Raw genomic sequence first — 14,560 nt, forward strand, 5'->3', positions numbered from 1 at the left:
CAAGTTAATTTAGTGTAGGTGAGGGACAGTTGAAGGCCTTCTCTCCGTAGCTTGCATTGCTGTTAATTTCCTCATGAAGTCATTCCAAATGCTCCGGTTGTATTGTGCTTGGGGGGCCACACATTAGGCCAGTTTTATCGAACTGTAACTTTGACACAGGACGAAGGGTACTTGGTGAAAGGGGGGCTGCTGTGGTGCCTAACCGTGACGGGGGGCTACGTTATATAAACGCTCAGTTCGCTGTCCTTCCTCAGCTGGTTTTGTTCCAAGTTTGGCCGTGTTTACGTTATTTAGTTATTGACTGGCTTTAAACTCTTGGAACACGTGCTACTGCCACTGAAAGTTGGAAAACATTCATGTAATTATGTTGTAATTGATATAAAGATGTCTTTGGATGTTGAGTCGTTTCCATATATGAACGTCTGTCTGAAGTGTGGGAGTTCTATTTCTCATTTCTGCGATCACTTTAAGCTGTTAATAATTATATTCAACCGATCATTTTATCCTCCTTATCGTACTCAATGATGTTCTCCCCAGGGTTCTGGGAATGAGCCCTCGTACATTCCCGCTGTCTCCTCCTCTTCTCAACACTGAGCTGAGAGAGGAGACAGACAGCTTCCCAGCTGATGGGCGGTAGACGTCCTGCTGTCCGCGCTGAGCCCCCCACGTCGCACCCCCCAACATGTCAGCATCGTGACTCTGAGGACGGGAGACACAAGCCAGGTCTAGTTTAGCCTCCGGATACGTCTGCAAGTCAACAGGTTGAGCCCGACTCAGTACCTGAGAAAAACCGGTGGAGGGTATACTAGTAAGACGAATGCTGCGCTGAGTTTTCCCAGCTGAGCCGCGTCTAACCACTTCCAGATGAGGTCGGGCTTTAGTGACACTCTTAAAGATTCCTGTTAAAGTTCTCCTGTTCTCCTGCTCCAGATGGCGCTTACCGCCCACGGAGCAAATCAAAGTTCTGAGCAGAAACAACAACAAAAACTCCTGTGCATTTAATATTTGATGGATTCCGGCTTCAAACGGCGGGGGGGGCCTTGTTAGCCGGCGGTGAACCACTGGGCTCTGCTGGCACGGCTTCCTCTGGGACGGAAACTGTGGAGCAGCACCCTGTGACCGCGGCCGGGACACACTCGACACTCATGAGTCCTGACACTTTGACTTCCAGGTTTGACGCGGAGGTCACAGTGAATGCCACGTTTGTTTGGGAGCAGGCCCGAGGCCGGTTCTGTTTTTGGGTTATTTGGGGACGGATTAGCGTGTCTGTGTTTATTCACACAGGCCAGACTACAGAAGCTGACAAGTTTCCCTTGGCACGGCTGTCTGGATTGTTAGATATCAAGGGGCACTTCAGCTTGTGTACTTGCCTATTATGTGCCCCATTCACAGGGACAGACGTCACCGCAGGCGGCCTGACAACCTGCAAGCAGTATTGTGCTTCTTTCTTATGAATAGAAATAGCCATGGTTCTCTAAAGTGCAAGATAAATTGCATTTAGATTTGTGTATAGATTAGTTCAATTCAATTTAACTGATAACTCTTTTTATAGTGGCCATCAGACAGAGAGCAGACTTCTATTTCCAGTGTGGTCATTGTAGTTAGTGTAAGTAACACATCTGCCCTCTAAAACAAACAATGCTGTTTTCTGTTTTGGTTGCTGTCGTGTTCCTCCACATTCTCGGCCTCCTCGCTTCCATCCGCCATATAAACCAGATCACAATGCTGCTGCCTTCGCCACAAAAGTCGATTTTCCATGTTGTCTTTTTTTCCCCCTGCCCTCTTAGTTCTCGGCTCTTTTCTGTCCTCCCTTTTGTCTGTGTTTCAGAAGGGCGGCCGTGTTTGGCTTGGCACCGCGCTGCGTTTGGCACGGCTTAGGGACTCAAAAGCTTTTAGCTGGGGAGATCTCCACTCAGTAGCCGTCCCTCCCTCTCTCCCCCTGGCTCTCGGAGCGGCGCCCGGCCTTTCTCGTTCCCGTCTCACCTTCTAACGTTTCACTCGCGTTCCATCGATTCATCCTCCTAACCTTCACACCCGTCCTACCCTTCCTCTCTCTTTCTGTCCGTCCTCATCCTCTCCTCATCGCTCTCTCACTTACAAATTGTAAGTGAGACAATTTCTTCGGCTTATTCAAGCGGCTACCTCCCTGTCCTCCTTCCCTCCCTCTCTCCCTGTCCTCCCTCCCTCCCTCTGCCCCTCTTTCCCTCCCTTCCTCCCTCCCTCCCTCCTTCCCTCTGCCTCTCTTTCCCTCCCTTCCTCCCTCCCTCCCTCCTTCCCTCTGCCCCTCTTTTCCTCCCTCCCTCCCTCCCTCCCGTCCTCGGTTACATAAAGCATTCCATTTCTTTATTTAGTGTATTTTAAAGTCGAGTGGCGTAGCGGAGGATCTCCCACCGAGCGGGGAGGGTGAGGCAGGGTGAGGGAGGTGAGGGAGGGTGAGGCCACTGGGACAGGAGACGGAGTGCATGTGATGCTTTAACTGCTCGTGAGCAGAGGCTCCGCCGCTGAGCAGCTGAGGACCAGCAGCAGCTCTCTGCTGGTCTGCAGGGAGAGCTGAATACAAACCAGACGGAGAGCGCTGGGTTTGGCCGTCAGCCAACCACAGTGGAGCCCTGCGCCATTAATTATGATCGCCCCTCCCACCCTCCTCATAATGCACCGTTCCCTGGTTGTCATATTGCCAAAGTATATACTCGGCAGGTCCACTATAGGGTAGCCTAACTAGCCCTGGTTATAGTGAGTACGATAGCGTAAATAGCCCTGGCTATAGTGAGTATCGTAGCCTAGCCCTGGCTATGGTGAGTACAGTAGCCTAGCCCTGGCTATAGTGAGTACGGTAGCCTAGCCCTGGTTATAGTGAGTACGGTAGCCTAGCCAGCCCTGACTATAGTACGGTAGCCTAGCCCTGGCTATAGTGAGTACGGTAGCCTAGCCCTGGCTTTAGTATGGTAGCCTAGCCCTGGCTATAGTACGGTAGACTAGCCCTGGCTATAGTACGGTAGACTAGCCCTGGCCATAGTATGGTAGCCTAGCCCTGGCTATAGTATGCTAGCCTAACTAGCCCTGGCTATAGTGAGTATGTTAGCCTAGCCCTGGCTATAGTGAGTACAGTAGCCTAGCCCTGGCTATAGTGAGTACAGGTGCCTAGCCCTGGATATAGTACGGTAGCCTAGCCCTGGCTATAGTACGGTAGCCTAGCCCTGGCTATAGTGAGTACAGTAGCCTAGCTCTAGCTATAGTACGGTAGCCTAGCCCTGGCTATAGTATGGTAGCCTTTAGACCACCTGTTCGCTGTAGAGCAGAAGCAGTGTTTGCAGTACGTCTGGTTTCACTCCGTCCATGGAGCGCTGATGGGAGCTCTTGGCTCCAGCGAGTCGAGGGTTTCCTGTCATTCATTATTGCCACCATTACACAGGGACGGCTCTGAGCCCTGGGTCGATCGCCAGGAAACTCTGGGATCGGCTGGACGGCCTGCGAGCCAAGAACATGATATTCAGGAAGAGTCCTGATTGATTGTTGATTGGTTATTGTATTATGGTTGGTAATCACCGTAGACATTGACACAGTACATTCACTAAATGAAATCCAGATTTGCCGCGACGTGTAATGAAAAGAGGGCTATTCTTCTACACAGTGGCCTGTTCAACAGTACAATGCCGGCTCTGATAAAAGAATAACAATAAGTGACATATTACTATAAATATACATTTATATATATTTCTCTCTGTCTCCCCTTTCTCCCTCTTGCTCTCTTTTTCTCTCTCTACCTCTCCCTTGCTTTCTCTCTCTCTCTCTCGCTCTCTGTCTCACTCTCTCTTTCTTTCTTCCTCTACCTCTTTATTCCTTTCTCTCTCTCCCTCATTCTCTCCCCCCCCCTTTCTCCCTCCCCCCCTATACCTCCCTCTCTCTCTCTCTCTCTCCCCCCAGAGCCCGGGCTGTGATGACTTCGTGGGCCCAAGCCGGGTGGTGGATAAGTGTGGGGTGTGCGGCGGCGACAACTCGGCATGCCGGCTGGTCTCAGGGCTGTTCCAGCACAGCCTGACCCGCGTCGGCTACCACAAGATCCTGGAGATCCCCCAGGGGGCGACCAAGATCAACGTGACGGAGATGCTGAAGAGCAAGAACTACCTGGGTGAGGAACGCCGCTCTGCCTCGACCTCCAGATGCTCAGGAGGAAGATAAACGGGCTCCGCAGAGACCGGTTGAATCCAGTCCAAGGCCGGACTCCTGGATGTCTGTTTAGATGATCTGGTCTCGCTGCCTTGACCTAAACATCTTCTCCTTAAGTTGTTGGTTCCACGCCCGCGGGCTGAATACCTCTAAGAATGTGTTTACCGCATAAGCTGTGGGTCTGTCCAGCCTGACTGAGTATTAATTATAAGGTTCTTCTGTGTTGAGAATATTTCTGTCTCTCAGCTCGGAGCGTTAGAAACACAGAAGACTGAAGTGGTGTCAAACACAAAGGATTTAAAGATTATTGAAGAAGTCCCCGGTCTGACTTCAGATCTGTCTGTGAGTGTGTTCTGGCCTGGGACCGGGGCCTTTTTAGGGCTCTGAGAGGAGCAGACCAGGTCCTGTGAGTGGGTTCTGACCCGGGGCTGTGACCGGGGCTCTGACCGGGGCTCTGACCGGGGCTCTGACCGGGGCTCTGACCGGGCCTGTGACCGGGGCCTGTGACCGGGGCTCTGACCGGGGCTCTGACCGGGGCTGTGACCGGGACTGTGACCGGGGCCTGTGACCGGGGCCTGTGACCGGGGCTCTGACCGGGGCCTGTGACCGGGACTGTGACCGGGGCCTGTGACCGGGGCCTGTGACCGGGGCTCTGACCGGGGCCTGTGACCAGGCCTGTGACCGGGGCCTGTGACCGGGCCTGTGAACGGGGCCTGTGACCGGGCCTGTGGCCCCGGGCCTGTGACCGGGACTGTGACCGGGTCTCTAGGTGGGTTCTAGCCCGGGTCTGTAGGTGGGTTCTAGCCCTGGTCTGTAGGTGGGTTTTAGCCCGGGTCTGTAGGTGGGTTCTAACCCTGGTCTGTAGGTGGGTTCTAGCCCTGGTCTGTAGGTGGGTTCTAACCCGGGTCTGTAGGTGGGTTCTAGCCCTGGTCTGTAGATGGGTTCTAGCCCTGGTCTGTAGGTGGGTTCTAGCCGGGTCTGTAGGTGGGTTCTAGCCCTGGTCTGTAGGTGGGTTTTAGCCCGGGTCTGTAGGTGGGTTCTAACCCTGGTCCGTAGGTGGGTTCTAGCCCTGGTCTGTAGGTGGGTTCTAGCCCTGGTCTGTAGGTGGGTTCTAACCCGGGTCTGTAGGTGGGTTCTAGCCCTGGTCTGTAGGTGGGTTCTAGCCCTGGTCTGTAGGTGGGTTCTAACCCGGGTCTGTAGGTGGGTTCTAGCCCTGGTCTGTAGGTGGGTTCTAGCCGGGTCTGTAGGTGGGTTCTAGCCGGGTCTGTAGGTGGGTTCTAGCCCGGGTCTGTAGGTGGGTTCTAACCCGGGTCTGTAGATGGGTTCTAGCCCGGGTCTGTAGGTGGGTTCTAACCCGGGTCTGTAGGTGGGTTCTAGCCCGGGTCTGTAGGTGGGTTCTAGCCGGGTCTGTAGGTGGGTTCTAGCCCGGGTCTGTAGGTGGGTTCTAGCCCTGGTCTGTAGGTGGGTTCTAGCCCGGGTCTGTAGGTGGGTTCTAGCCGGGTCTGTAGGTGGGTTCTAGCCCGGGTCTGTAGGTGGGTTCTAACCCGGGTCTGTAGGTGGGCTTTAGCCCGGGTCTGTGAGGAGCAGAGCGGATCCTGTGCGGCTGGTGTCTCCTGAATGATGTTCACCTCCAGAGACCTCCTCGGTGGTCCGTAGTCCTCCAGAGGCAGCAAGCTCTCCTAGAGGCCCGGTGACCTTGCTTGTAGACATGTTGGTTTTAGAGGTGACTGCTGGAATGCTTGGGTTAGGGTTAGGGTTTTGTCCTTCATTGTTTTAATGAGCATGTGTGTGTGTTAGTGTGTGTGAATGTGTGTTTTACTTGGTGAGGGTTTGTGTGTGTGCATATTAAAATGTACATTGTGTGTGTGTGTGTGTGTGTGTGTGTGTGTGTGTGTGTGTACATGCGTGTGCGTGACTGTGTGTGTGTGTGTGTGTGTGTGTGCGTACATGCGTGACTGACTATGTGTGTTACCTGGTGTGTGTGTGTGACTGTGTGTGTGTGTGTGTGTGTGTGCGTACATGCGTGACTGACTATGTGTGTTACCTGGTGTGTGTGTGTGTGACTGTGTGTGTGTGTGTGTGTGTGTGCGTACATGCGTGACTGACTATGTGTGTTACCTGGTGTGTGTGTGTGACTGTGTGTGTGTGTGTGCAGCGGAGGGGGGCTGAGATGGCGGGCTGAGCAGCCTGTTGACTCCAGAGCTCTCCGCCCCCCCCACCAGGGAACCTGTATAAACAGCCCCCCGCCCCCCCACCAGGAAACTGTATAAACATTGTTTCATTAAAGGAGCGGCTCACCGTCCGCTTTCATTACAGCCCGGAATGTTCCCCGACAGAAGCAGTTAGGGAGCCGGGGCGGGACGGTTCCCCTCGCACTCTCACCTCAAACATGCACCCTCACCCTCACCCTCACTCTCTCTCTCTCTCTCTCTCTCTCTCTCTCTCTCTCTCTCTCTCTCTCTCTCTCTCTCTCTCTCTCTCTCTCTCGCTCTCTCTCTCTCTCTCTTCTCTCTCTCTCTCTCTCTCTCTCTCTCTCTCTCTCTCTCTCTCTCTCTCGCTCTCTCGCTCTCTCTTTCTGTTTAAATCTCTTTCTCTCTTTCTATCTCTCTCTCTTGCTCTCTCTCTGTTTAAATCTCTTTCTTTCTTTCTATCTCTCTCTCTCTTGGTCTCTTGGTTTTTATCATAACACTCCTCATATATTAATCCAAACACACAAGGTTACACACCATTACATACTTATTGAGACCAATTAAGCTTGACTTTCCCCGCATGTTGTTGTAACGTCTTAAAGAAGCTCTCCCATACGTGCACATGAATACTCACCTGGTCATGTGTGAGTGAGGTTGGCACTCCCACGGTAGACTCTCTTCTCTTCCTCTCACTCTTACATTTACATTTACATTTAGGGCATTTAGCAGACGCTTTTATCCAAAGTGACTTACAATAAGTTCATTTGTTACAATAAGTACATTTGTCATAAGAAGTGAAACAATATATCGCTGTCGGTACAGTAAAGATGTTCATAGAACCAAGTGCAAGTATTACAATCGCTAGGCTAACCCATTCCCCTTGTAAAGCAATGATAGCCGCTACTGTAGATGCTACACAATTAAGTACCTTGAATAAGTGCAATGTACAAGTGCCAGGACGTACAACATTCAATGGTGGCTGTGCATTGGTTTCTATGCAGAGTCGAGGTGAACTCTGAACAGGTGAGTTTTGAGTCTTTTGCGGAAGCTGGTGAGCGACTCTGCGATCCTGACATCGGTAGGGAGCTCCACCACTGGAGCTCACCAGTTCCACCAGTGAGGTCCCAAAACAGAGAAAAGTTGTGACTTCGCTGATCGACCTTTGCTTGCTCTTAGCGATGGCGGTACCAGACGTCCAGCTGAGGTAGTTGAGCGGAGGGATCACACACTCTTACCTGTGTTTGATGGACCTGACCTTCCTTAGTGGGACATGAGAGAAACTGAGTCGATGTGGAGATCAAATGCACCTTTGAACCAGCATGGGACAGCAATTATACATCTGAATTGAATAGCTTTTTAATGATGCATACATGTGTCTGCGTGTGTGCATCTGTGTCTGTTTGTGTGTGTGTTCATGTATATGTGTCTGCATGTGTGTGTGTGTTTGGTGTGGTGTAATGTGGAGAGGGGATGCTGTAGAGAAACATTTTGCTTTTCTCGACTAAACCGTGTTCCGACTCAGCAGTGATCCGCCGCGTGTGACGGTAGTAGCTGTGGGCTTTGAGCGGTGTGTCACTCTTTAAGCGGTGTGTCACTCTTTAAGGGGTGTGTCACTCTTTGAGCGGTGTGTCACTCTTTGAGCGGTGTGTCACTCTTTGAGCGGTGTGTCACTCTTTGAGCGGTGTGTTCACTCTTTAAGGGGTGTGTCACTCTTTGAGCGGTGTGTCACTCTTTGACCGGTGTGCCACTCTTTGAGCGGTGTGTCACTCTTTGAGCGGTGTGTCACTCTTTGAGCGGTGTGTCACTCTTTAAGGGGTGTGTCACTCTTTGAGCGGTGTGTCACTCTTTGAGCACGCACACACACACACACACACACACACGCACTCTTTGAGCGGTGTGTTCACTCTTTGAGCGGTATGTTTCTCTTTGAGTGGTGTGTCACTCTTTTAGCGGTACGTCACTCTTTGAGCGGTGTGTCACTCTTTGAGAGGTGTGTCACTCTTTAAGGGGTGTGTCACTCTTTAAGGGGTGTGTCAGTCTTTGCGTCACTATTTAAGAGGTGTGTGTGGTGATGATCTTTCTCTCTCTCTCTCTCTCTCTCCCAGCCCTCCGGAATCGAGCCGGCCGATCGATCATCAATGGGAACTGGGCGATCGACCGGCCAGGGAGGTACGAGGGCGGGGGCACCATGTTCACATACCGTAGACCCAATGAGATCACCACCACCGCTGGGGAGTCCTTCCTGGCGGACGGCCCCACCAATCAGATCCTCGATGTGTTTGTGAGTAACCAATCCGCTTTGAGCTCCTGATGTCCACTGTACATTTTTGGTTTTACTTTGGTATTGAGGAGCCAACTGTTTAGATTTGAGAACCATACAGCAGAGATAAAGAGCCTGATTCATGCAGACACACACACACAAACACACAGCCACATGCACACACACACGCATGCATGCACCCACGCACGAATGCACGCACGCACGCACCCAAACGCCAAAAACATACAGACACACACGCATGCATGCACACAAACGCACACGCACACCACACACACACACACACACACACACACACACACACACACACACACACACACACACACATACACACACACACACACACACACAGATTCCTGAGCAGAATGCTACTTTTCCAGTTGGAAAGTATGGTAAACAGACAAATCTTTTAATTGTTGCGTTTACTTTCAGCCTCTAAATTTGTCCGCCGTCACAAGACAAGCGCAGCAGCAGATGCACATCAACTCGGACATTTGGGTTTTAATTTATGGGGGATTTAGCAAAGAAGTTAAACAGATGACGGCCTGATTTGTGTCCCCTCCAGATGATCTACCAGCAGCCCAACCCAGGAGTCCATTATGAGTATATACTCCCCTCAGAGAGCCCGGCCAACCCCACTCACCCCGACCAGAACCCTGATGGTACGGGGTCCAGCGCTCACATCCACCCTCGCTGCACTGAATACTCCCTCCACACTCATCCATCAGAGCATTCAACCATCCATCCACCTACTCATGAACACATAATCAGCAACGTTCCAGTCATTCTTCCATTCATTCATCCATCCATGTCTACTGACTCACGTTCAAACTGCAGTGCAAAACACCAATCCATCCATCAATCCCTACTTCCTCCATCCCTCCTCCCTCCCTCCGTCCCTCTCCCCCCCACCTCCTCTATCTCTTCCCCCCTCCTCCCTCTCTCCCCTCACCCCTCCTACTCCCTACCTCCCTCATTCGCTCCCTCCCTCTCTCCCTCCCTCCCTCCCTCCTTCAGGAAACACAGTCAACGGGCAGGGTGGCTATAATCACCAGGACAACACCCACCAGGAGGGCTACGACCCCGCCGGCGGGGGGCGGCCCCCCAGCAGTATCCCTGACAACCAGGTCCCAGCGGTGCAGCCCCCCCGAAGCCAGAGGGAGTACAACTGGAGGCAGGCCGGGACCACCGAGTGCAGCGCCTCCTGTGGTAAAGGTGAGTAGTGCGGTCAAACAGACTTGCGGATAGTTCAGAAGAGCGACTCTTTAACGTATATCAGATACCTCTGAGGTTGTTTTTCTTATGCTTGGTATATCTCAATGATACTGACGATTCAGATGTCTATTGATTCAATTAAATTATAATTCATTGATTGTTTGATTGACAAATAAATCAGAAGCCACTTAATATGATGTGAAATCTTTTGCCCTTTCACCAGATATCATGAAAACAAAATGTAATGTAATGTGTTTGTAAAATCATCAGATTGATAGATCGTTTTGTTTTCCAGGATATATGTACGCCATCTTCCACTGTGTCCACCGGCAGAACCACGAGGAGGTCTCAGACGCTCTGTGTGACAGCAGTACCAGACCGAGCCAGCAGGAGGAGCCCTGCAACACGCAACACTGCCCAGCATTGTGAGGGAGCTGTCTGTCTGTCTGTCTGTCCCATCTCTCTCTCCCTCTCTCTCGCTCTCTCTCTCCCTCTCTCTCTCCCTCTCTCTCTCTCTCTCTCTCTCTCTCTCTCTCTCTCTCTCTCTCTCTCTCTCTCTCTCCATGTGAACTTTAACCTGACCCCCTCCCATGCCTCTCTATCTAACTCTGACCCATCTCTCCACCCTGCTGCTTGGGTTCCCTTTGGCCCTGTGGCGGTGGTCCTACCATCTGACGCCCTCCCCCCCCCTCCCTTCTGCCCTCCCCCGCCCAGCTGGGACATCGGCGAGTGGTCCGAGTGCAGTAAGACGTGCGGGCTGGGCATGCAGCACCGCCAGGTGCTGTGCCGGCAGGTCTATGCCAACCGGACCCTGAACGTCCACACGGGGCGCTGCCGCCACCTAGAGCGGCCCGAGACCGCCAGCACCTGCCAGCTTAAGATCTGCAGCGAGTGGCAGATCCGTACCGAGTGGACCGTGGTGGGTGGTGCCCGCGGCTACATGCTAACAGAGGGGCTACATGCTACCAAAGAGGCTACATGCTACCAGAGAGGCTACATGCTACCAGAGAGGCTACATGCTCACGGAGAGGCTACGTGCTCATGGAGAGGCTACATGCTAATGGAGAGGATACATGCTAACGGAGAGGCTACATGCTAACGGAGAGGCTACATGCTATCGGAGCGGCTACATGCTGCTAACAGAGAGGCTGCATGCTAACAGAGAGGCTACATGCTAACAGAGTGGCTACATGCCAACGGAGAGGCTACATGCTAACAGAGCGGCTACATGCTAACGGAGAGGCTGCATGCTACTAACGGAGAGGCTACAAGCTAATAGAGAGGCTACATGCTAACGTTGGCTCCTCCCCTCAGTGCTGTAACGTTGGCTCCTCCCCTCAGTGCTGTAACGCTGGCTCCTCCCCTCCGTACTTTAACGTTGGCTCCTCCCCCCAGTGCTCTGTGCCGTGCGGGCTGGGCCAGCGGTCCCGGGACGTCCAGTGCGTCAGTAACATCGGGGACCTGGTGCCGGACGAGGAGTGCAACATGAACCTGCAGCCCAGCGCCGTGGAGAACTGCGACATGGGGGCCTGCGCCAAGAGCTGGTTCTACACACACTGGGGGGCCACGGTGAGGCGCACGCACGCACACACACAGATATACACACATGCACACACACACACACACTCACTCTATTTAGTCAAAGTTTCACACAGACATTTATTCACTCCCTGGTTCAAATACACACACACACACACACACACACACACACACACACACACACGTTCACACACTTACTCTATTTAGTCACAGTTTCACACAGACATTTATTCACTCCCTGTTTCAAATACACAAATGCATCACTTATTGTTTCATTCAAATATTGAATAGGGCACTGTTTGTTCTAGCTGTTTCTTGCATTCATCCTGCAGTGGTTTTCCTATTGGAATGTTTCTCATTGTGCTCCAGAACACTGTTCTGAGAGGCCAGAGAGAGGATGAGCCGACAGTGTGGTACAGAGCTGTGGATTATCGGAGGGTCAAGCCCTTTTAAAGAGGCTGAAATGCCAAGAGGAAATTGATATTTAAGTGAGGAATGGGGGCGGTGGTCTGGCCTCTGAAGAGGGAGAGGAATGCAGTCCTACTGACTACGGTATAAACTACTGACCACCGCGTTATTAACAGACGAGGGAATCGACCAATCACTGGCCTTCAAACAACACAAGATGAAAGAGAGGATGGAGCTGAGGTCTGTTGCTGGGGCCGTGATCAGAGCCACGCATGTGACCTGTGACTCAAGTGCCCCCCCCCCCCCCCCTTTACCCATCATGCAGTGCTCCGCCGAGTGTGGGATGGGCGTGCGGACGCGCGGAGTCCTCTGCCTGACCAATCAGATCAGCAGCCTGCCACTGGAGGGGTGTGGCCACGAGCGGCCGGCCGACTCCCAGGTGTGCAACAACGGACCCTGTGAGAGCAGCATCGAGTGGTTCACCGGCCCATGGAGCCAGGTAGGGGCCCTCTGGGGACAGCAATAGCACCCGGTTACCCCCACGAGTTTACAGCGTCTTCAGGGGTGGCATAGGGCTCAGGAGGTAGACCGGGCAGGCTGGGAATCGGAAAGTTGCTGGTTCGATCCCCGGCTCCTCCAAGCTTGTTGAGTGTCGAGGTGTCCCTGAGCGAGACGCCTCACCCTGACCCTGTTCCTGACCAGCTGGTTGTCGCCTTGCATGGCTGACTCCGCCGTCGGCGTGTGAATGTGTGCATGACTGGGTGAATGTTGGGCAATATTGTCAAGCGATTTGAGCGGCCGCTGGTTAGAAAGGCGCTGTATAAATGTATCCATTCTCCATTCACCAATTCGCACTCGTTATGTGTTGTTTTTTGTGGGGTCTGTGTCGCATGGGGACCCTACGGGGTCTCCACTGTGGGGCTTATTGGACTGGCATACATCTTGGTTCGAAATGCTCACTGGGTCGGAGGAACTGAAACCACGAGGTCGCGTTCAGAACCAAGATGGCAAGATGGCAATATGTGTCATAAATATACGGTCTGTTAATCCCTTTGAGACTGTACCTGGGATTAAGGGCTATACAAATAAAACTGAATTGCATTGAATTGAATAGCGGTGTGGTCAGCGAGACCCCTCCCCGACGGTGTGTGTGTGTTTTATTGCCCCCAGTGCTCAGCGGAGTGCGGCGTGGGCAGCCAGCAGAGGGCGGTGGTGTGCCTGGTGAGGGCGGAGGAGGGCTACGCCGCCGCGCCCCCCTACGAGTGCTCCTCCCTGGACCGGCCCCTGGGCCAGCAGAGCTGCAACCTGGGGCCCTGCGGGGCCAAGTGGTACCACACTGACTGGAGCGCCGTGAGTACCCCGCGGCGGGACACGGGGATCAGGGTCTTCTGGACCCGGTACGGGAGGGTCTAGAAGACCTGGCACTGGAGGGTCTTCTGGTCCCTTAGAGTCTGATCCCCTACGGTCACATTCCAGGTTCGATCCTGGTGCTCTGGTTGCTATGGGTGACGGTTGCTAGGGGGGTTTGAATCCCAACCGGGGGCATCCCATGCTAGGAATGGATGCACTAAGGGTTTTGGATGAAGGTTTCCACCAAACTCCATGGAGTTATATTAACAGAGTCCATCCAAACTACTCATTCGACCATTTTACCCTTCCCTAAAATGTCAATGCTAGACAACTATTTGACTATCTAACCGTTGTTTTAGGAAACCCACCCAGCGCTTATTTAAGGGTAGATCTGCTGACCGAGGCAACGGGGCAGAAACAATACACAGAGGTATCGATTAAAGCCGTGCGTACGATGACCCCACAGCGTTCAGTGTTCCCCTCCCTTTGAGACCCCCGTTTGGTGAGCGAGACGAACACACGCGGGATCAGATCCCCAGATTAAACCCCTTTCCATGTAATCCGGCCCGCCGCAAGGAAAAGGCAATATTTACCCTCCACCGCACTGCTTCAGATCCACCACACACTCCCTCATACTGTGCGTCTGTCCGTCTGTCTGTCTGTGTTTGTGCGTGTGTGTGCGTGTGTGTGTGTGTGTGTGTGTGTGTGTGTGTGTGTGCGTACGGTCCCAGTGCTCTAAGTCGTGTGAGGAGGGCTTCCGGCTGCGGGAGGTGCGCTGCCTGGCCGACAGCATGCAGCCCAGCGACGGCTGTGAGGAGCAGGACCGGCCCCCGGAGAGGGAGACCTGCAACCCGGACCCCTGCACGCCCGATATAGGTGGGTACCCCCGTCACCGCTGCTCACACACACCATGGACCGCCCTGCCCTGTGTGTGTGTCTCTCTCCCTCTCTCTCTCACTCTGTCTGTTCGTCAATCTGTGTGTATGTGTGTGTATGTGTGTGTGTGTGTGTGTGTGTCTCTCTCTCTCTGTCTCCCTGGGTAAGGATGTTCATAGAACCAAGTACCAAGCACTAACAGTCGCTAGGCTACCCCATTCCCCGTATACAACAGAGACAGCTTGGATAAGATGATACGCAATATTACGTATAACTGACTCTCCCTGTATTCAGAGACACACGTGTTTCCACTGACCTGTCAGCATTGTGTCCCCGCCCCCCCCTCCCCACATACACATTCACTCACTACTGACTTCTCCTCACTCTGTCTCCAGACGAGAAGTGCCGAGACAAGTACTTCAACTGCAACGTGGTGGTGCAGGCGCGCCTCTGCGTGTACGACTACTACCGGACCACCTGCTGTGCGTCCTGCTCACGGGTGGCCCACCGACACTCAGCCCCGCGCGGACACAGCTAG

The 14,560-nt window shown here is 53.1% G+C and overlaps 1 protein-coding gene across 1 annotated transcript in view; it reads left to right on the plus strand.

Annotated features, from left to right (window-relative positions):
• thsd4 (thrombospondin type 1 domain containing 4) overlaps nt 1–14,560 on the plus strand; it is a gene marked incomplete at both ends in the record, with an annotated part of 47,651 nt that extends 33,091 nt beyond the window's left edge. Inside the window, 11 exons of the mRNA XM_079736461.1 lie at nt 3,925–4,129; nt 8,462–8,637; nt 9,200–9,296; nt 9,652–9,849; nt 10,145–10,274; nt 10,564–10,768; nt 11,245–11,418; nt 12,122–12,295; nt 12,967–13,146; nt 13,878–14,022; nt 14,418–14,560. Of these exons, the coding sequence (XP_079592587.1) occupies nt 3,925–4,129; nt 8,462–8,637; nt 9,200–9,296; nt 9,652–9,849; nt 10,145–10,274; nt 10,564–10,768; nt 11,245–11,418; nt 12,122–12,295; nt 12,967–13,146; nt 13,878–14,022; nt 14,418–14,560 (1,827 nt within the window). The remainder of the gene's footprint in view (nt 1–3,924; nt 4,130–8,461; nt 8,638–9,199; nt 9,297–9,651; nt 9,850–10,144; nt 10,275–10,563; nt 10,769–11,244; nt 11,419–12,121; nt 12,296–12,966; nt 13,147–13,877; nt 14,023–14,417) is intronic.

This window comes from Pollachius pollachius (assembly GCF_949987615.1).
Source record: "Pollachius pollachius genome assembly, chromosome: 5".
Taxonomy (NCBI): Eukaryota; Metazoa; Chordata; class Actinopteri; order Gadiformes; family Gadidae; genus Pollachius; species Pollachius pollachius.